Raw genomic sequence first — 23683 nt, forward strand, 5'->3', positions numbered from 1 at the left:
ACAGAGCTAAGCACAGGGAAAAAGAGAAAAAAAGAGGAAAGCCTGGTTCAGTCTGCTTTCCAACAGACTCTGGGAGACAAATGTACCCTACAGCAGGACAATAACCTAAAACACAAGGCCAAATATACACTGGAGGTGCTTACCAAGAAGACATTGAATGTTCCTGAGGGGCCTAGTTACAGTTTTGACTTATATCATCTTGAAAATCTAGGGCAAGACTTGGAAATGTCTGTCTAGCAAATGATCAACAACCAAGTTGACAGAGCCTGAAGATTAAAAAAAAAAAATAACTACGCAAAAATATTGTATAAAGGTGAACAAAGCTCTTAAAGAGCGACTGCCTTTAAAAATAAACGAATCCCATTGAAAATGGCCTGTGTGACATTGATATGATTCAGAAATAGTTAATCTAGTCTACAGTTGTGGCCAAAGGTTTTTTAGAATGACACAAATATTCATTTTCACAGTCTGCTGCCTCAGTTTGTATGATGGCAATTTGCATATACTCCAGAATGTTATGAAGAGTGACGAGATGAATTAACTGCCAAGTCCCTCTTTGCCATGCAAATGAATGGAATCCCCCAAAAAACATTTCCACGGCATTTCAGCCCTGCCACAAAAGGACCAGCTGACATCATGTCAGTGATTCTCTCGTTAACACAGGTGTGAGTGTTGACGAGGACAAGGCTGGAGATCACTCTGTCATGCTGATTGAGTTCGAATAACAGACTGGAAGCTTCAAAAGGAGGGTGGTGCTTGGAATCACTGTTCTTCCTCTGTCAACCATGGTTACCTGCAAGGAAACACGTGCCGTCATCATTGCCACCAACAGCATAGACCAGTGGTTCTAAACTCCAGTCCTTGAGTACCACCAACAGCATAGAGTACCACCAACAGCATAGAGTACCACCAACAGCATAGAGTACCACCAACAGCATAGACCAGTGGGTCTAAACTCCAGTCCTTGAGTACCACCAACAGCATAGAGTACCACCAACAGCATAGACCAGTGGGTCTAAACTCCAGTCCATGAGTACCACCAACAGCATAGACCAGTTCTGTCTCACTGTCTCTGCCAGGTCTGTCTCACTGTCTCTGCCAGGTCTGTCTCACTGTCTCTGCCAGGTCTGTCTCACTGTCTCTGCCAGGTCTGTCTTACTGTCTCTGCCAGGTCTGTCTCACTGTCTCTGCCAGTTCTGTCTCACTGTCTCTGCCAGTTCTGTCTCACTGTCTCTGCCAGTAGAATGTCCTCTATGGTCTGTTCTGCTCTGAGGTAGATATGGACTACATAGAGCAGAACAGACCATAGAGGCAGATATAGACTACATAGAGCAGAACAGACCATAGAGGTAGATATAGACTACATAGAGCAGAACAGACCATAGAGGTAGATATGGACTACATAGAGCAGAGCAGACCATAGAGGTAGATATAGACTACATAGAGCAGAACAGACCATAGAGGTAGATATAGACTACATAGAGCAGAACAGACCATAGAGGTAGATATAGACTACATAGAGCAGAACAGACCATAGAGGTAGATATAGACTACATAGAGCAGAACAGACCATAGAGGTAGATATAGACTACATAGAGCAGAACAGACCATAGAGGTAGATATGGACTACATAGAGCTACTTAGGGTCAAGTGTACATAAACAACACATATCGTATGATGGTTGTCCTGACTCACTGCAGTAGGTGGTGGTGGTTGAGCTGATGGGAGGGGGGCATCAGGCAGCTACTGAAGATCACTAGCTTCCTGCCATAGTTATCATCACCTGGAGAGAACAGAGAGAACAGGAGAGAGAGAACAGAGAGAACAGGAGAGAGAGAACAGAAGGAGAGAACAGGAAGAGAGAACAGGAAGAGAGAACAGAAGGAGAGAACAGAACGAGAACAGAAGGAGAGAGAACAGAACGAGAACAGAAGGAGAGAGAACAGAACGAGAACAGGAGGAGAGAGAACAGAATGAGAACAGGAGGAGAGAGAGAACAGAATGAGAACAGAAGGAGAGAACAGGAGAAAAGAGAACAGGAGGAGAGAGAACAGAAGGAGAGAACAGAGAGAACAGGAGGAGAGAGAACAGGGAACAGGAGAGAGAACAGAGAGAACAGAAGGAGAACAGAAGGAGAACAGAGAGAACAGAAGGAGAACAGAAGGAGAGAACAGAGAGAACAGAAGGAGAACAGAGAGAACAGAAGGAGAACAGAAGGAGAGAACAGAGAGAAGAGGAGGAGAGAGAACAGGAGAAAAGAGAACAGGAGGAGAGAACAGGAGGAGAGAACAGAGAGAACAGGAGGAGAGAACAGAGAGAAGAGGAGGAGAGAGAGAACACATCAGCACATTAATCTGCTTTAGAATGGGTGTAGAGCCTAACTGGAATACATAGACAGTGTGTCAGTTTACAGTTTGTGGGGAAGATCATTTTTCACTATAAAAAGGCACCTTTATAATAAAGCTTTACACAGAGAATAACTTTTGAGATTGGTGTTTTCCCGCTAATTAATTGCATTTAGGAACATTGGTGCTCATAGCCTCCTGCCAGGTGAATTACTGCCATTTAGGAACATCGTGCTCATAGCCTCCTGCCAGGTGAATTGCTGCCATTTAGGAACATCGTGCTCATAGCCTCCTGCCAGGTGAATTGCTGCCATTTAGGAACATCGTGCTCATGGCCTCCTGCCAGGTGCATTGCTGCCATTTAGGAACATCGTGCTCATAGCCTCCTGCCAGGTGCATTGCTGCCATTTAGGAACATCGTGCTCATAGCCTCCTGCCAGGTGCATTGCTGCCATTTAGGAACATCGTGCTCATAGCCTCCTGCCAGGTGCATTGGTGCTCATAGCCTCCTGCCAGGTGCATTGGTGCTCATAGCCTCCTGCCAGGTGCTTTGGTGCTCATAGCCTCCTGCCAGGTGCATTGCTGCTCATAGCCTCCTGCCAGGTGCATTGCTGCTCATAGCCTCCTGCCAGGTGCATTGGTGCTCATAGCCTCCTGCCAGGTGCATTGGTGCTCATAGCCTCCTGCCAGGTGCATTGGTGCTCATAGCCTCCTCCCAGGTGCCAGATTGCTGCCATTTTGGGAAGATTTTCAAGCCAAAACGTTCTGATCTGGTTCATCAGCTTCATTGCTTTTAAAAGGTGTTTTGATGCTAGTGGTTGTATTCATTTGGGATCTATCGCATCCCACAACTGTCCCAGACGATGTCTGGAATATTTCTCTCGCACCTTTAGGACAAGTTGGCCTAACAGGATACAGAGCATTCAGGAAGTATTCAGACCCTTTCACCTTTAGGACAAGGTGACCCAACAGGATACAGGGCATTCAGGAAGTATTCAGACCCTTTCACCTTTTCCCACATTTTGTTACGTTACAGCCTTTCTCTAAAATCGATTAAATACATATTTTCCTCACCACAAAATGCCAAAGCAAAAATAGATTTTTTTGAAAATCTATAAAAATAAGAACACAGATACCTTATTTACAAAAGAATTCAGACCCTTTGCTATGAGTCTCGAAGTTGAGCTCAGGTGCATCCTGTTTCCATTGATCATCTTTGAGATGTTTATACGACTTGGAGTCCACCTGTGGTAAATTCAATTGATTGGACATGATTTGGAAAGGCACACACCTGTCTATATAAGGTCCCACAGTTGACAGTGCATGTCAGAGCAAAAACCAAGCCATGAGGTCGAAGGAATTGGCCAAAGAGCACTCTGTGACATCAGCTAAATTAAAAAGGGCTTTATAAATACATTTGCATTATACATTTGATTGATTGAGCTCCGAGACAGGATGGTGTAGAGGCACAGATCTGGGGAAGGGTACCGAAACACTTCTGCAGCGTTGAAGGTCTCCAAGAGCACAGTGGCCTCCATCACTCTTAAATGGAAGAAGTCTGGAACCACCAAGACACTTCCTAGTGCTGGCTGCCCGGCCAAACTGAGTAATCTGGGGAGAAGGGCCTTGGTCAGGGAGGTGACGGTGGTCACTCTGACAGAGCTCCAGAGCGGAGATGGGAGAACCTTCCAGAAGGACAACCATTTCTGCAGCACTCCACCAATCAGGCCTTTATGGTAGAATGGCCAGACGGAAGCCACTCCTCAGTAAAAAGGCACGACAGCCTGCTTTGAGTTTTCCAAAAGGCACCTAAAGGACTCGTAGACCATGAGAGACAAGATACTCTGGTCTGATGAAACCAAGATTGCAGGCCAAGGGTCACGTCTGGAGGAAACCTGGCACCATCTACCACCTACAGTGAAGCATGGTGGTGGCAGCATCATGCTGTGGGGATGTTTTTCAGCGGCAGGGACTGGGAGACTAGTCAGGATTTAGGGAAGATGAACGGAGCAAAGTACAGAGAGATCTTTGATGAAGAGCGCTCAGAACCTCAGACTGGGGCAAAAGTTCACCTTCAAACAGGACAACGACCCTAAGCACACAGCCAAGACAACACAGGAGTGGCTTTGGGACAAGTCTCTGAATGTCCTTGAGTGGCCCTGCTTGAACACAGTCTACTTGAACACAGTCTAAAATGTCTGGAGAGACCTGAAAATAGCTGTGCAGCGACGCTCCACCTCCAACCTGACAGAGCTTGAGAGGATCTGCAGAGAAGAACTGGAGAAACTCCCCAAATACAGGTACGTCAAGGGTTAGGGTTAGGAGGTGTGACCTGTCGGATCCCTGCGGCCTGTCGGATCCCTGCGGCCTGTCGGATCCCTGCGGCCTGTCGGATCCCTGCGGCCTGTAGGATCCCTGCGGCCTGTAGGATCCCTGTAGGATCCCTGTGGCCTGTAGGATCCCTGCGGCCTGTAGGATCCCTGTGGCCTGTAGGATCCCTGTGGCCTGTAGGATCCCTGTGGCCTGTAGGATACCTGTGACCTGTAGGATCCCGTGTCGAGCCACATCGTAGTAGGAGGTGAGAGGTGTCCTGGTTACCTGTAGGATCCTGTGTCGAGCCACATCGTAGTAGGAGGTGAGAGGTGTCCTGGTTACCTGTGACCTGTAGGATCCCGTGTCGAGCCACATCGTAGTAGGAGGTGAGAGGTGTCCTGGTTACCTGTGACCTGTAGGATCCCGTGTCGAGCCACATCGTAGTAGGAGGTGAGAGGTGTCCTGGTTACCTGTGACCTGTAGGATCCCGTGTCGAGCCACATCATAGTAGGGGTGAGAGGTGTCCTGGTTACCTGTGACCTGTAGGATCCCATGTCGAGCCACATCGTAATAGGGGTGAGAGGTGTCCTGGTTACCTGTGACCTGTAGGATCCCGTGTCGAGCCACATCGTAGTAGGAGGTGAGAGGTGTCCTGGTTACCTGTGACCTGTAGGATCCCGTGTCGAGCCACATCGTAGTAGGGGTGAGAGGTGTGCTGGTTACCTGTAGGATCCCGTGTCGAGCCACATCTTAGTAGGGGTGAGAGGTGTCCTGGTTACCTGTGACCTGTAGGATCCCGTGTCGAGCCACATCGTAGTAGGGGTGAGAGGTGTCCTGGCTGAAGCTGACTCTACGTGGGGCTGGAGGGCGATCCGGACGGTACCCATGACGACCCTGTTCCTCATCTTCCTCCTTCTGCAGCTCTGAGGAGACAAATAGAGGGTCGCCATGTTACACCAAAACTGTCAATGTTGCAGTTCCAGTGTCAGGCCCGCTCGGCCGCCCCAGTGTCAGGCCCGCTCGGCCGCCCCAGTGTCAGGCCCGCTCGGCCGCCCCAGTGTCAGGCCCGCTCGGCCGCCCCAGTGTCAGGCCCGCTCGGCCGCCCCAGTGTCAGGCCCGCTCGGCCGCCCCAGTGTCAGGCCCGCTCGGCCGCCCCAGTGTCAGGCCCGCTCGGCCGCCCCAGTGTCAGGCCCGCTCGGCCGCCCCAGTGTCAGGCCCGCTCGGCCGCCCCAGTGTCAGGCCCGCTCGGCCGCCCCAGTGTCAGGCCCGCTCGGCCGCCCCAGTGTCAGGCCCGCTCGGCCGCCCCAGTGTCAGGCCCGCTCGGCCGCCCCAGTGTCAGGCCCGCTCGGCCGCCCCAGTGTCAGGCCCGCTCGGCCGCCCCAGTGTCAGGCCCGCTCGGCCGCCCCAGTGTCAGGCCCGCTCGGCCGCCCAGTGTCAGGCCCGCTCGGCCGCTCCAGTGTCAGGCCCGCTCGGCCGCCCCAGTGTCAGGCCCGCTCGGCCGCCCCAGTGTCAGGCCCGCTCGGCCGCCCCAGTGTCAGGCCCGCTCGGCCGCCCCAGTGTCAGGCCCGCTCGGCCGCCCCAGTGTCAGGCCCGCTCGGCCGCCCCAGTGTCAGGCCCGCTCGGCCGCCCCAGTGTCAGGCCCGCTCGGCCGCCCCAGTGTCAGGCCCGCTCGGCCGCCCCAGTGTCAGGCCCACTCGCCCCCAGTGTCAGGCCCACTCGGCCGCCCCAGTGTCAGGCCCACTCGGCCGCCCCAGTGTCAGGCCCACTCGCCCCCAGTGTCAGGCCCACTCGCCCCAATGTCAGGCCCACTCGCCCCCAGTGTCAGGCCCACTCGCCCCAATGTCAGGCCCACTCGCCCCCAGTGTCAGGCCCACTCTGTAGACTACAGCGGTTGATGGGATCCTCCTGAGGTGCTGACTTGCTGCACCCTCGACAACTACTGTGATTATTATTATTTGACCCTGCTGGTCATCTATGAACATTTGAACATCTTGGCCATGTTCTGTTATAATCTCCACCCGGCACAGACAGAAGAGGACTGGCCACCCCTCAGAGCCTGGTTCCTCTCTAGGTTTATAATCTCCACCCCTCATAGCCTGGTTCCTCTCTACCCGGCACAGCCAGAAGAGGACTGGCCACCCCTCATAGCCTGGTTCCTCTCTACCCGGCACAGCCAGAAGAGGACTGGCCACCCCACATAGCCTGGTTCCTTTCTAGGTTTCTTCCTAGGTTTTGGCCTTTCTAGGGAGTTTTTCCTAGCCACTGTGCTTCTACACCTGCATTGCTTGCTGTTTGGGGTTTTAGGCTGGGTTTCTGTACAGCACTTTGAGATATCAGCTGATGTACGAAGGGCTATATAAATACATTTGATTTACTGTGCTATCTGGGATCCTCGGGACGTCCCTAACCCATTGAAGTTGATATTTAAAATGGTTAGGGTTGGAACAGGGTGTATAGGGAACAGGGTGTATAGGGAACAGGATTTATAGGGAACAGGATTTATAGGGAACAGGGTTTATTGAACTCAGTAGGGAATCAACTAAATGTATTGAACTCAGTAGGGAATCAACTAAATGTATTGAACTTAGTAGGGAATCAACTAAATGTATTGAACTCAGTAGGGAATCAACTAAATGTATTGAACTTAGGAACTTAGGAGTTAGGGTTTAGGATTTAGGGGTTAGGATTTAGGGGTTAGGATTTAGAGGTTAGGATTTAGAGATTAGGATTTAGAGATTAGGATTAGGGGTTAGGATTTAGAGGTTAGGATTTAGAGATTAGGATTTAGAGGTTAGGATTTAGGGTATGGACATCCCAAGGATCCCAGATAGCACTAATCTTTGATTAAACAGTGTTGCTCTGTAGCACACTGAGGAGGTTGATGACATGCTGATCTTTGTACATAACTAGTCCTGTAACAGACTACTACTACTGACTAGGTTATGACACATAACTAGTCCTGTAACAGACTACTACTACTGACTAGGTTATGTTGCTCTGTAGCACACTGAGGAGGTTGATGACATGCTGATCTTTGAAAATACTCTTTCATGACGTCCCTTCAATGACACATAACTAGTCCTGTAACAGACTACTACTACTGACTAGGTAATGGCACATAACTAGTCCTGTAACAGACTACTACTGACTAGGTTATGACACATAACTAATCCTGTAACAGACTACTACTACTACTGACTAGGTAATGGCACATAACTAGTCCTGTAACAGACTACTACTACTGACTAGGTTATGACACATAACTAGTCCTGTAACAGACTACTACTGACTAGGTTATGACACATAACTAGTCCTGTAACAGACTACTACTACTGACTAGGTTATGACACATAACTAGTCCTATAACAGACTACTACTACTGACTAGGTTATGACACATAACTAGTCCTGTAACAGACTACTACTACTACTGACTAGGTTATGACACATAACTAGTCCTGTAACAGACTACTACTACTACTGACTAGGTTATGACACATAACTAGTCCTGTAACAGACTACTACTACTGACTAGGTTATGACACATAACTAGTCCTGTAACAGACTACTACTACTACTGACTAGGTTATGACACATAACTAGTCCTGTAACAGACTACTACTACTGACTAGGTTATGGGCCCATAACTAGTCCTGTAAAAGACTACTACTACTGACTAGGTTATGACACATAACTAGTCCTGTAACAGACTACTACTACTGACTAGGTTATGGGCCCATAACTAGTCCTGTAAAAGACTACTACTACTGACTAGGTTATGGGCCCATTCCTTTCTAAACATGTTGATAATTGAGAATAACTGAACATCTCCTCTATAAATTCACATCCATTTCCTGGTTCATGTCGGGTCTTCCTGTCCGTTGCTGTTTCCGCCCCAAAAAACTGATAATCCACAGAAAACAACAGGGTCTGGAAACTGTGTCCTAATCTAGATCAGTATTTACCCTGCTCTGCCCAGCGGTCCAGAGGGAAGGAAACCAGAAATACTGTGTCCCAAATGACTCCCTATTCCCTATAGAGTAGACTAATTAGAGCCCTAACAGCCCCTGTCAAGTGTAGTGCACTATATAGGGATCCGGTTGGGAGGGACCCAGATATAGTGGAGAAAGACAAGCTGGGGGACAATGAGAACATTTACCCTTCTAGTTTCTACTGCCTCTCTCATTATGTCTACTGGGATAGTTATAACACTACTGCCTCTGTCATAATGTCTACTGGGATAGTTATAACACTACTGCCTCTCTCATAATGTCTACTGGGATAGTTCCAACACTACTGCCTCTCTCATAATGTCTACTGGGATAGTTATAACACTACTGTCTCTCTCATAATGTCTACTGGGATAGTTATAACACTACTGCCTCTCTCATAATGTCTACTGGGATAGTTCCAACACTACTGCCTCTCTCATAATGTCTACTGGGATAGTTATAACACTACTGCCTCTCTCATAATGTCTACTGGGATAGTTATAACACTACTGTCTCATAATGTCTACTGGGATAGTTATAACACTACTGCCTCTCTCATAATGTCTACTGGGATAGTTCCAACACTACTGCCTCTCTCATAATGTCTACTGGGATAGTTCCAACACTACTGCCTCTCTCATAATGTCTACTGGGATAGTTCCAACACTACTGCTCAGTCAAACTAATTTACTAACTGTGGAATGGGGACACTACTGCTCAGTCAAATGGACTAACTGTGGAATGGGGAAGGATATTTTTACAATCCTCCTTCCAGGAAAAGACATTGGAAGGAGAACACAGTCAGCTGTGGTCACAAAAACAAAGACCTGTTGATATTCTAGGTACTTTCCAGCTGCGTGGTTTTCCTTGAAGTGGTGTGACGGAATGTTGAGCGGATGACCTCCCAGTCCTTGGCCTGGCAGAGAGGATGATGAAGGGGGAGAGGAGGATGAAGGGGGAGAGGAGGATGAAGGCGGAGAGGAGGATGAAGGCAGAGAGGAGGATGAAGGCAGAGAGGAGGATGAAGGCAGAGAGGAGGATGAAGGCAGAGAGGAGGATGAAGGCAGAGAGGAGGATGAAGGCGGAGAGGAGGATGATGGCGGAGAGGAGGATGAAGGCGGAGAGGAGGATGAAGGCGGAGAGGAGGATGAAGGCGGAGAGGAGGATGAAGGCAGAGAGGAGGATGAAGGCGGAGAGGAGGATGAAGGCAGAGAGGAGGATGAAGGCAGAGAGGAGGATGAGGGCAGAGAGGAGGATGAGGGCAGAGAGGAGGATGAGGGCAGAGAGGAGGATGAAGGGGGAGAGGAGGATGAAGGGAGAGAGGAGGATGAAGGGGGAGATGAGGTAGAAGGGAGAGAGGAGAGAGGAGGATGAAGGGAGAGAGGAGGTAGAAGGTAGAGAGGAGCTGGCACTAAGACTGACTCAGAGCAGAGGGAATGTGGGCCCTGCCCAGATATGCTAATTTCCAGCTCCCCGAACATCTAACACCACTGACCCAGTACGCTTTAGGGACCACCACTGACCCAGTATGCTTAGAGAGAACATTTAAAACCACTGACCCAGTACGCTTTAGAGAGAACACCACTGACCCAGTACGCTTCAGAGAGAACACCACTAACCCAGTACGCTTTAGAGAGAACACCACTGACCCAGTATGCTTTAGTGAGACCACCACTGACCCAGTACGCTTTAGAGAGAACACCACTGACCCAGTACGCTTTAGAGAGAACACTACTGACCCAGTACGCTTTAGAGAGAACACCACTGACCCAGTACGCTTTAGAGAGAACATCTAACACCACTGACCCAGTACGCTTTAGAGAGAACATCTAACACCACTGACCCAGTACGCTTTAGAGAGAACACCACTGACCCAGTACGCTTTAGAGAGAACACCACTGACCCAGTATGCTTTAGTGAGACCACCACTGACCCAGTACGCTTTAGAGAGAACACCACTGACCCAGTACGCTTTAGAGAGAACACTACTGACCCAGTACGCTTTAGAGAGAACACCACTGACCCAGTACGCTTTAGAGAGAACATCTAACACCACTGACCCAGTACGCTTTAGAGAGAACATCTAACACCACTGACCCAGTACGCTTTAGAGAGAACACCACTGACCCAGTACGCTTTAGAGAGAACACCACTGACCCAGTACGCTTTAGAGAGAACACCACTGACCCAGTACGCTTTAGAGAGAACACCACTGACCCAGTATGCTTTAGTGAGACCACCACTGACCCAGTACGCTTTAGAGAGAACACCACTGACCCAGTACGCTTTAGAGAGAACACTACTGACCCAGTACGCTTTAGAGAGAACACCACTGACCCAGTACGCTATAGAGAGAACATCTAACACCACTGACCCAGTACGCTTTAGAGAGAACATCTAACACCACTGACCCAGTACGCTTTAGAGAGAACACCACTGACCCAGTACGCTTTAGAGAGAACACCACTGACCCAGTACGCTTTAGAGAGAACACCACTGACCCAGTACGCTTTAGAGAGAACACCACTGACCCAGTACGCTTTAGAGAGAACACCACTGACCCAGTACGCTTTAGAGAGAACACCACTGACCCAGTATGCTTTAGAGAGAACACCACTGACCCAGTACGCTTTAGAGAGAACACCACTGACCCAGTATGCTTTAGAGAGAACACCACTGAACCAGTACGCTTTAGAGAGAACACCACTGACCCAGTACGCTTTAGAGAGAACACCACTGACCCAGTACGCTTTAGAGAGAACACCACTGACCCAGTATGCTTTAGAGAGAACACCACTGACCCAGTACGCTTTAGAGAGAACATCACTGACCCAGTACGCTTTAGAGAGAACACCACTGACCCAGTACGCTTTAGAGAGAACACCACTGACCCAGTACGCTTTAGAGGGAACATCACTGACCCAGTACGCTTTAGAGAGAACACCACTGACCCAGTACGCTTTAGAGAGAACATTTAACATCACTGACCCAGTATGCTTTAGAGAGAACATCACTGACCCAGTACGCTTTAGAGAGAACACCACTGATCCAGTACGCTTTAGAGAGAACATTTAACATCACTGACCCAGTATGCTATTTCCCTGACCCAGTACGCTTTAGAGAGAACACCACTGACCCAGTAGAGAGAACATCACTGACCCAGTACGCTTTAGAGAGAACACCACTGATCCAGTACGCTTTAGAGAGAACATTTAACATCACTGACCCAGTATGCTATTTCCCTGACCCAGTACACTTTAGAGAGAACATCACTGACCCAGTACGCTTTAGAGAGAACATCTAAAACCACTGACCCAGTACGCTTTAGAGAGAACACCTAACACCACTGACCCAGTACGCTTTAGAGAGAACACCACTGACCCAGTACGCTTTAGAGAGAACACCACTGACCCAGTACGCTTTAGAGAGAACACCACTGACCCAGTACGCTTTAGAGAGAACACCACTGACCCAGTACGCTTTAGAGAGAGCACCACTGACCCAGTATGCTTTAGAGAGAACACCACTGACCCAGTACGCTTTAGAGAGAACATTTAACATCACTGACTCAGTACGCTTTAGAGAGAACATCACTGACCCAGTACGCTTTAGAGAGAACACCACTGACCCAGTATGCTTTAGAGAGAACATCTAACACCACTGACCCAGTACACTTTAGAGAGAACACCACTGGCCCAGTACGCTTTAGAGAGAACATCTAACACCACTGACCCAGTACGCTTTAGAGAGAACACCACTGACCCAGTACGCTTTAGAGAGAACACCACTGACCCAGTACGCTTTAGAGAGAACACCACTGACCCAGTAAGCTTTAGAGAGAACATTAACACCACTGACCCAGTACACTTTAGAGAGAACATCTAACACCACTGACCCAGTACGCTTTAGAGAGAACACCACTGACCCAGTACTCTTTAGAGAGAACATCTAACACCACTGACCCAGTACCCTTTAGAGAGAACACCACTGACCCAGTACTCTTTAGAGAGAACACCACTGACCCAGTACCCTTTAGAGAGAACACCACTGACCCAGTACTCTTTAGAGAGAACACCACTGACCCAGTACGCTTTAGAGAGAACACCACTGACCCAGTACGCTTTAGAGAGAACACCACTGACCCAGTACGCTTTAGAGAGAACACCACTGACCCAGTACCCTTTAGAGAGAACACCACTGACCCAGTATGCTTTAGAGAGAACACCACTGACCCAGTATGCTTTAGAGAGAACACCACTGACCCAGTATGCTTTAGAGAGAACACCACTGACCCAGTATGCTTTAGAGAGAACACCACTGACCCAGTATGCTTTAGAGAGAACACCACTGACCCAGTATGCTTTAGAGAGAACACCACTGACCCAGTACTCTTTAGAGAGAACATCTAACACCACTGACCCAGTACTCTTTAGAGAGGACACCACTGACCCAGTATGCTTTAGAGAGAACACCACTGACCCAGTACTCTTTAGAGAGGACACCACTGACCCAGTACCCTTTAGAGGAAGAGAAGGTAGAAAGACCATGTACATTTCATGTGTTTCATGGATAGGATGAATAGTGTTACAATCTCACCTATAAAATAGTAGTGTGTGTGTATGTGTGTGTCTCACCTATTAAATAGTAGTGTGTGTGTGTGTGTGTGTGTCTCACCTATTAAATAGTAGTGTGTGTGTGTGTGTGTGTCTCACCTATTTCAGCCAGCTGCTCCAGATCAGTAGATGAGATCATCGCTGTTTTCACTTTCAACTTCCACTGTCAACACTGAAAACACATATTACATTATTATGTAAACACCGGCTCTGAAACACTGTAGACCCTGTCTCATTACCACCTAGCTCTGAAACACTGTAGACCCTGTCTCATTACCACCAGCTCTGAAACACTGTAGACCCTGTCTCATTACCACTAGCTCTGAAACACTGTAGACCCTGTCTCATTACCACTATATCTGAAACACTGTAGACCCTGTCTCATTACCACTAGCTCTGAAACACTGTAGACCCTGTCTCATTACCACTAGCTCTGAAACAGTGTAGACCCTGTCTCATTACCACTAGCTCTGAAACACTGTAGACCCTGTCTCATTACCACTAGCTCTGAAACACTGTAGACCCTGTCTCATTACCACTAGCTCTGAAACACTGTAGACCCTGTCTCATTACCACTAGCTCTGAAACACTGTAGACCCTGTCTCATTACCACCTGCTCTGAAACACTGTAGACCCTGTCTCATTACCACTAGCTCTGAAACACTGTAGACCCTGTCTCATTACCACCTGCTCTGAAACACTGTAGACCCTGTCTCATTACCACTAGCTCTGAAACACTGTAGACCCTGTCTCATTACCACTAGCTCTGAAACACTGTAGACCCTGTCTCAGTACTACTAGCTCTGAACCACTGTAGACCCTGTCTCATTACCACTAGCTCTGAAACACTGTAGACCCTGTCTCAGTACTACTAGCTCTGAACCACTGTAGACCCTGTCTCATTACCACTAGCTCTGAACCACTGTAGACCCTGTCTCATTACCACTAGCTCTGAAACACTGTAGACCCTGTCTCATTACCACTAGCTCTGAAACACTGTAGACCCTGTCTCATTACCACTAGCTCTGAAACACTGTAGACCCTGTCTCATTACCACTAGCTCTGAAACACTGTAGACCCTGTCTCATTACCACTAGCTCTGAAACACTGTAGACCCTGTCACATTACCACCTGCTCTGAAACACTGTAGACCCTGTCTCATTACCACTAGCTCTGAAACACTGTAGACCCTGTCTCATTACCACTAGCTCTGAAACACTGTAGACCCTGTCTCAGTACTACTAGCTCTGAACCACTGTAGACCCTGTCTCATTACCACTAGCTCTGAAACACTGTAGACCCTGTCTCAGTACTACTAGCTCTGAACCACTGTAGACCCTGTCTCATTACCACTAGCTCTGAAACACTGTAGACCCTGTCTCATTACCACCAGCTCTGAAACACTGTAGACCCTGTCTCATTACCACTAGCTCTGAAACACTGTAGACCCTGTCTCAGTACTACTAGCTCTGAACCACTGTAGACCCTGTCTCATTACCACTAGCTCTGAAACACTGTAGACCCTGTCTCATTACCACCAGCTCTGAAACACTGTAGACCCTGTCTCATTACCACTAGCTCTGAAACACTGTAGACCCTGTCTCATTACCACTAGCTCTGAAACACGGTAGACCCTGTCTCATTACCACTAGCTCTGAAACACTGTAGACCCTGTCTCATTACCACTAGCTCTGAAACACGGTAGACCCTGTCTCATTACCACTAGCTCTGAAACACTGTAGACCCTGTCTCATTACCACTAGCTCTGAAACACTGTAGACCCTGTCTCATTACCACTAGCTCTGAAACACTGTAGACCCTGTCTCATTACCACCAGCTCTGAAACACTGTAGACCCTGTCTCATTACCACTAGCTCTGAACCACTGTAGACCCTGTCTCATTACCACTAGCTCTGAAACACTGTAGACCCTGTCTCATTACCACTAGCTCTGAAACACTGTAGACCCTGTCTCATTACCACTAGCTCTGAAACACTGTAGACCCTGTCTCAGTACTACTAGCTCTGAACCACTGTAGACCCTGTCTCATTACCACTAGCTCTGAAACACTGTAGACCCTGTCTCATTACCACCAGCTCTGAAACACTGTAGACCCTGTCTCATTACCACCAGCTCTGAAACACTGTAGACCCTGTCTCATTACCACCAGCTCTGAAACACTGTAGACCCTGTCTCATTACCACTAGCTCTGAAACACTGTAGACCCTGTCTCATTACCACTAGCTCTGAAACCCTGTAGACCCTGTCTCATTACCACTAGCTCTGAAACACTGTAGACCCTGTCTCATTACCACTAGCTCTGAAACCCTGTAGACCCTGTCTCATTACCACTAGCTCTGAAACATTGTAGACCCTGTCTCATTACCACTAGCTCTGAAACACTGTCTCATTACCAGTTAACACATTAGTGATGCTATATTGTATATTGTACCTTTTCTGAAGTACAGACCAATAGAACACCTGGTTGATGGAAACAATTTGCTTGTGTGAAATTAAGAATATGGCCAGGAGGGGAATTCAGTTTTTCAGAACAATAACAATAACAATAATCATTAATAACAACGCATAACAATTAAAGCATACTGATTAACCAATGAAAACAATGTTATTTTATCAAGGAAGACTGGGAGAAAGGCATTTCGTTTTCTAAATCATTCCATTTATTAACCTGCACATATACACCCCTCCATAGACCATAGACCTCCATAGACACATATACACCCCTCCATAGTCCTTGGACCTCCATAGACACATATACACCCCTCCATAGACCATAGACCTCCATAGACACATATACACCCCTCCATAGACCATAGACCTCCATAGACACATATACACCCCTCCATAGTCCTTGGACCTCCATAGACACATATACACCCCTCCATAGACCTTAGACCTCCATAGACACAAATACACCCCTCCATAGACCTTAGACCTGCATAGACACATATACACCCCTCCATAGACACATATACACCCCTCCATAGACCTTAGACCTCCATAGACACATATACACCCCTCCATAGACCTTAGACCTCCATAGACACATATACACCCCTCCATAGACCATAGACCTCCATAGACCTTAGACCTCCATAGACCTTAGACCTCCATAGACACATATACACCCCTCCATATACCTTAGACCTCCATAGACACATATACACCCCTCGATAGACCTTAGACCTCCATAGACACATATACACCCCTCCATAGACCTTAGACCTCCATAGACACATAGACACCCCTCCATATACCTTAGACCTCCATAGACCTCCATAGACCTCCATAGACCTTAGACCTCCATAGACCTTAGACCTCCATAGACCTTAGACCTCCATAGACCTTAGACCTCCATAGACCTTAGACCTCCATAGACCTTAGACCTCCATAGACCTCCATAGACCTCCATCGACCTTAGACCTCCTTAGACCTCCTTAGACCATAGACCTCCATAGACCTTAGACCTCCATAGACCTTAGACCTCCATATACCTCCATACATATAGCAGGGTATCTCTCCAGGAAGAGGGATGAGGAGCCCTGCCCTATAGGAGGGTATCTCTCCGGGAACAGGGTTGAGGAGCCCTGCCCTATAGGAGGGTATCTCTCCGGGAACAGGGTTGAGGAGCCCTGCCCTATAGGAGGGCATCTCTCCGGGAACAGGGTTGAGGAGCCCTGCCCTATAGGAGGGTATCTCTCTGGGAACAGGGTTGAGGAGCCCTGCCCTATAGGAGGGTATCTCTCCGGGAACAGGGTTGAGGAGCCCTGCCCTATAGGAGGGTATCTCTCCGGGAACAGGGTTGAGGAGCCCTGCCCTATAGGAGGGTATCTCTCCAGGAACAGGGTTGGAGTTCAAACCTACAGGAGGGTATCTCTACAGGAACAGGGTTGAGGAGCCCTGCCCTATAGGAGGGTATCTCTACAGGAACAGGGTTGAGGAGCCCTGCCCTATAGGAGGGTATCTCTACAGGAACAGGTTTGAGGAGCCCTGCCCTATAGGAGGGTATCTCTACAGGAACAGGTTTGAGGAGCCCTGCCCTATAGGAGGGTATCTCTACAGGAACAGGGTTGAGGAGCCCTGCCCTATAGGAGGGTATCTCTACAGGAACAGGGTTGAGGAACCCTGCCCTATAGGAGGGTATCTCTACAGGAACAGGTTTGAGGAGCCCTGCCCTATAGGAGGGTATCTCTACGGGAACAGGTTTGAGGAGCCCTGCCCTATAGGAGGGTATCTCTACGGGAACAGGTTTGAGGAGCCCTGCCCTATAGGAGGGTATCTCTACGGGAACAGGGTTGAGGAGCCCTGCCCTATAGGAGGGTATCTCTCCGGGAACAGGGTTGAGGAGCCCTGCCCTATAGGAGGGTATCTCTCTGGGAACAGGGTTGAGGAGCCCTGCCCTATAGGAGGGTATCTCCCCGGGAACAGGGTTGAGGAGCCCTGCCCTATAGGAGGGTATCTCTCTGGGAACAGGGTTGAGGAGCCCTGCCCTATAGGAGGGTATCTCTCTGGGAACAGGGTTGAGGAGCCCTGCCCTATAGGAGGGTATCTCCCCGGGAACAGGGTTGAGGAGCCCTGCCCTATAGGAGGGTATCTCCCCGGGAACAGGGTTGAGGAGCCCTGCCCTATAGGAGGGTATCTCCCCGGGAACAGGGTTGAGGAGCCCTGCCCTATAGGAGGGTATCTCTCCGGGAACAGGGTTGAGGTTAAAACCTGCATTTATTTGCAATAGCTTTAAAAACGAATGTTAATTTCAAGTGCAATTTGTTCTATAGGAAATTAGATGTTTACATAAAATGTTACAACATCTACCATCTTAAATTGTTGAGACCCTCCTATAGGGCAGGACTCCCAAATCCATGTTTGTATTTTTAGTGCAACAGTTCTGCATTTTAAAGTAGTTACAAGGCACAATGGTAATTTATTTATAAGTCTCTAATTTAACAGCAAAGAGGCCCCTTTTCCAATCATTTTCTATGTTGGCTTTGTTGAAGACCTTCGTTGTCATCCGCAGCTAAATGGAACCATCTCTGTGACAAACAGCCAATTAGTTATTGATTTATTCCGCTTTAAAATGGCATTTTATAGATTCCAGTTTTGACTTGATAGAAATACATGCAATCTCTACTCAAAACAAAACAAGTTGTAAAAGTATACTAGACATTTATCAAATAAATCAACCATCTCTGTGACAAACAGCCAATTAGTTATTGATTTATTCCGCTTTAAAATGGCATTTTATAGATTGCATGTATTTCTATCAAGTCAAAACTGGAATCTCTACTCAAAACAAAACAAGTTGTAAAAGTATACTAGACATTTATCAAATAAATCAGCTTAATGATTCTGTGACTAAAGGTGAATTAGTTATTGATTTTTACATATTAAAAATGGCTTTTCGGCGAATGTCTGAATGTGTGAATATAAAACCAACTTTACTTCGGTGCAAAAGTTTTCCAATGTTTTCTCATAACACAGAATAACTACACGTGACCTAAGCAACACACGCAGATCATATTTTACATCTGCTACTGTTCTTTCCGTTTAGTTTAACATCCACAGTCTACTACAGGTTGTTAATCATTTATAAAACTAGACGGGTACAGAACTGGAACTGATGCGTCCTTTATTAAATCCGGTAAAACGGACGAGACGATGGAAAGGCGTGAACATTCCGTGCGATTGATTCTCAACTCACCTGGACACAATTCCTTGATAGCTGATCAAATAACGTTCGTTTGAGTTAGAGACTTTTTTATAACTTATTTTGACCGAAACACAACATGAACAATGACATGATCCTACTACGAACAATGACGTATGAACCTTACCAGGTGTAGAAACGTTCCCGTAAGCGGTTTGAATAAGAGACAATTTACGCTCAGGTGCCTCTGGCACAAAACTTCCTCAACTCCATGCTGACAGGGTACTGCGCATGCTCAAACAGAGTCCTCCTGCGGCATTCAATCAAACCAGTAGTCCGACATGAAAACAAAATGTAGGGATTAAAATAGTAAGAAAACGAAAGTAAGTCCTCCGTCATATCCTTCTCCTCCCCCGATTACAAGGAAGTGAATGTGTAAAAGACAGAACATATGTCAATCTATACTCAGGAAACAAGAAGGGGTCATTTAGATCTGAAATCTCCATGTGTTGCAGTTATATGCTGTCTCAAGGGACAACTTGCTCAGCATGACTTCAGGTTTCCCGAATGATTATATTTGTGCTAAAAGCGTTTGTTGATGAAAGCAGGAAGTGTTCTATGACTAATGATGAGTAGGGCCTCAATAGGCTCCAGCAGGAAGTGTTCTATGACTAATGATGAGTAGGGCCTCAATAGGCTCCAGCAGGAAGTGTTCTATGACTAATGATGAGTAGGGCCTCAATAGGCTCCAGCAGGAAGTGTTCTATGACTAATGATGAGTAGGGCCTCAATAGGCTCCAGCAGGAAGTGTTCTATGACTAATGATGAGTAGGGCCTCAATAGGCTCCAGCAGGAAGTGTTCTATGACTAATGATGAGTAGGGCCTCAATAGGCTGCAGCAGGAAGTGTTCTATGACTAATGATGAGTAGGGCCTCAATAGGCTCCAGCAGGAAGTGTTCTATGACTAATGATGAGTAGGGCCTCAATAGGCTGCAGCAGGAAGTGTTCTATGACTAATGATGAGTAGGGCCTCAATAGGCTCCAGCAGGAAGTGTTCTATGACTAATGATGAGTAGGGCCTCAATAGGCTCCAGCAGGAAGTGTTCTATGACTAATGATGAGTAGGGCCTCAATAGGCTCCAGCAGGAAGTGTTCTATGACTAATGATGAGTAGGGCCTCAATAGGCTCCAGCAGGAAGTGTTCTATGACTAATGATGAGTAGGGCCTCAATAGGCTCCAGTGTATTTCATGATGACATTTTTATCTTTCTGTTCTATTTGTTTTCTATTGTGTTATTGACTGTACGTTTGTTTGCGTAACTCTGTGTTTGTGCCGCACTAGGATCAATACCTCTGTTCTCCATTGTTTAGGATCAATACCATAACTCCTACCTCTGTTCTCCATTGGATAGGATCAATACCATAACTCCTACCTCTGTTGTATAGGATCAATACCATAACTCCTACCTCTGTTGTATAGGATCAATACCATAACTCCTACCTCTGTTCTCCATTGTATAGGATCAATACCATAACTCTACCTCTGTTGTATAGGATCAATACCATAACTCTACCTCTGTTCTCTGTTGTATAGGATCAATACCATAACTCCTACCTCTGTTGTATAGGATCAATACCATAACTCCTACCTCTGTTGTATAGGATCAATACCATAACTCTACCTCTGTTGTATAGGATCAATACCATACCTCTACCTCTGTTCTCCATTGTATAGGATCAATACCATACCTCTATCTCTGTTGTATAGGATCAATACCATACCTCTACCTCTGTTCTCTGTTGTATAGGATCAATACCATAACTCTACCTCTGTTGTATAGGATCAATACCATACCTCTACCTCTGTTCTCCATTGTATAGGATCAATACCATAACTCTACCTCTGTTCTCCTTTGTATAGGATCAATACCATACCTCTACCTCTGTTCTCCATTGTATAGGATCAATACCATACCTCTACCTCTGTTCTCCATTGTATAGGATCAATACCATACCTCTACCTCTGTTCTCCATTGTATAGGATCAATACCATAAATCTACCTCTGTTCTCCATTATATAGGATCAATACCATAACTCTACCTCTGTTGTATAGGATCAATACCATAAATCTACCTCTGTTCTCCATTATATAGGATCAATACCATAACTCTACCTCTGTTGTATAGGATCAATACCATAACTCTACCTCTGTTGTATAGGATCAATACCATAACTCTACCTCTGTTGTTTAGGATCAATACCATAACTCTACCTCTGTTCTCCATTGTATAGGATCAATACCATAACTCTACCTCTGTTCTCCATTGTATAGGATCAATACCATAACTCTACCTCTGTTCTCCATTGTATAGGATCAATACCATAACTCTACCTCTGTTGTATAGGATCAATACCATAACTCTACCTCTGTTCTCCTTTGTATAGGATCAATACCATAACTCTACCTCTGTTCTCCATTGTATAGGATCAATACCATAACTCTACCTCTGTTCTCCGTTGTATAGGATCAATACCATAACTCTACCTCTGTTCTCCATTGTATAGGATCAATACCATAACTCTACCTCTGTTCTCCGTTGTATAGGATCAATACCATAACTCTACCTCTGTTCTCCATTGTATAGGATCAATACCAAACCTCTACCTCTGTTCTCCATTGTATAGGATCAATACCATAACTCTACCTCTGTTGTATAGGATCAATACCATAACTCTACCTCTGTTCTCCATTGTATAGGATCAACACCATACCTCTACCTCTGTTCTCCATTGTATAGGATCAATACCATAACTCTACCTCCGTTGTATAGGATCAATACCATAACTCTACCTCTGTTCTCCTTTGTATAGGATCAATACCATACCTCTACCTCTGTTCTCCATTGTATAGGATCAATACCATAACTCTACCTCTGTTGTTTAGGATCAATACCATAACTCTACCTCTGTTCTCCATTGTATAGGATCAATACCATAACTCTACCTCTGTTGTTTAGGATCAATACCATAACTCTACCTCTGTTCTCCATTGTATAGGATCAATACCATACCTCTACCTCTGTTCTCCTTTGTATAGGATCAATACAGTGAGCAGTGAGACATTCTTCAGGTCAGACAGACAGTCTGGCCTGTCTCCCCCTATCACCCAGCAGTGAGACAGTCTGGCCTGTCTCCCCCTATCACCCAGCAGTGAGACAGTCTGGCCTGTCTCCCCCTATCACCCAGCAGTGAGACGTTCTTCAGGTCAGACAGACAGTCTGGCCTGTCTCCCCCTATCACCCAGCAGTGAGACGTTCTTCAGGTCAGACAGACAGTCTGGCCTGTCTCCCCCTATCACCCAGCAGTGAGACAGTCTGGCCTGTCTCCCCCTATCACCCAGCAGTGAGACAGTCTGGCCTGTCTCCCCCTATCACCCAGCAGTGAGACTGTCTTCAGGTCTGGCAGACAGTCTGGCCTGTCTCCCCCTATCATCCAGCAGTGAGACAGTCTGGCCTGTCTCCCCCTATCACCCAGTAGTGAGAAAGTCTGGCTTGTCTCCCCCTATCACCCAGCAGTGAGACGTTCTTCAGGTCAGACAGACAGTCTGGCCTGTCTTCCCTTATCACCCAGCAGTGAGACAGTCTGGCCTGTCTCCCCCTATCACCCAGCAGTGAGACAGTCTGGCCTGTCTCCCCCTATCACCCAGCAGTGAGACAGTCTGGCCTGTCTCCCCCTATCACCCATCAGAGAGAGTCTGGCCTGTCTCCCCCTATCACCCAGCAGTGAGACAGTCTGGTCTGTCTCCCCCTATCACCCAGCAGTGAGACAGTCTGGCCTGTCTCCCCCTATCACCCAGCAGTGAGACAGTCTGGTCTGTCTCCCCCTATCACCCAGCAGTGAGACAGTCTGGCCTGTCTCCCCCTATCACCCAGCAGTGAGACTGTCTGGCCTGTCTCCCCCTATCACCCAGCAGTGAGACAGTCTGGCCTGTCTCCCCCTATCACCCAGCAGTGAGACAGTCTGGCCTGTCTCCCCCTATCACCCAGCAGTGAGACAGTCTGGCCTGTATCCCCCTATCACCCAGTAGTGAGACAGTCTGGCCTGTCTCCCCCTATCACCCATCAGAGAGAGTCTGGCCTGTCTCCCCCTATCACCCAGCAGTGAGACAGTCTGGTCTGTCTCCCCCTATCACCCAGCAGTGAGACAGTCTGGCCTGTCTCCCCCTATCACCCAGCAGTGAGACAGTCTGGCCTGTCTCCCCCTATCACCCAGCAGTGAGACTGTCTTCAGGTCTGGCAGACAGTCTGGCCTGTCTCCCCCTATCACCCAGCCATGAGAGAGTCTGGCCTGTCTCCCCCTATCACCCAGAGGTGAGACTAGGGCTCTGGTCTAAAGTAGTGCACTATATAGGGAATAGGGCTCTGGTCTAAAGTAGTGCACTATATAGGGAATAGGGCCCTGGTCTAAAGTAGTGTACTATATAGGGGATACGGCTCTGGTCTAAAGTAGTGTACTATATAGGGAATAGGGCTCTGGTCTATAGTAGTGTACTATATAGGGAATAGGGCCCTGGTCTATAGTAGTGTACTATATAGGGAATAGGGCCCTGGTCTAAAGTAGTGCACTATATAGGGAATAGAGCTCTGATCTAAAGTAGTACACTATATAGGGAATAGGGCTCTGGTCTAAGGTAGTGTACTATATAGGGAATAGGGACATTTGGGATGCAGAGGTGAGTCAGTCAGACAGACAGA

General features: G+C 47.5%; 1 protein-coding gene across 4 annotated transcripts in view; it reads right to left on the bottom strand.

The window, feature by feature from the left end:
• The window catches only part of LOC116369462 (rho GTPase-activating protein 8-like), a 32732-nt gene extending 13486 nt beyond the window's left edge, over window positions 1-19246 (bottom strand). The window contains exons 1-4 of one of the 4 annotated variants that reach the window (XM_031819489.1): window positions 19115-19246; window positions 13362-13434; window positions 5438-5581; window positions 1696-1783 (exon numbers count right to left, since the gene is read on the bottom strand). In XM_031819489.1, the coding sequence (XP_031675349.1) occupies window positions 1696-1783; window positions 5438-5581; window positions 13362-13401 (272 nt within the window). In that variant the 5' untranslated portion in view covers window positions 13402-13434; window positions 19115-19246. Of the gene's footprint in view, window positions 1-1695; window positions 1784-4879; window positions 5270-5437; window positions 5582-13361; window positions 13435-18981; window positions 19001-19114 lie in introns of those variants that run through there. The other 3 variants (XM_031819490.1, XM_031819492.1, XM_031819491.1) reach the window with 3 other exon arrangements.
• Window positions 19247-23683: the final 4437 nt, after the last annotated feature.

Source organism: Oncorhynchus kisutch, unplaced genomic scaffold (assembly GCF_002021735.2).
Source record: "Oncorhynchus kisutch isolate 150728-3 unplaced genomic scaffold, Okis_V2 scaffold2202, whole genome shotgun sequence".
In the NCBI taxonomy this organism is placed as follows: domain Eukaryota; kingdom Metazoa; phylum Chordata; class Actinopteri; order Salmoniformes; family Salmonidae; genus Oncorhynchus; species Oncorhynchus kisutch.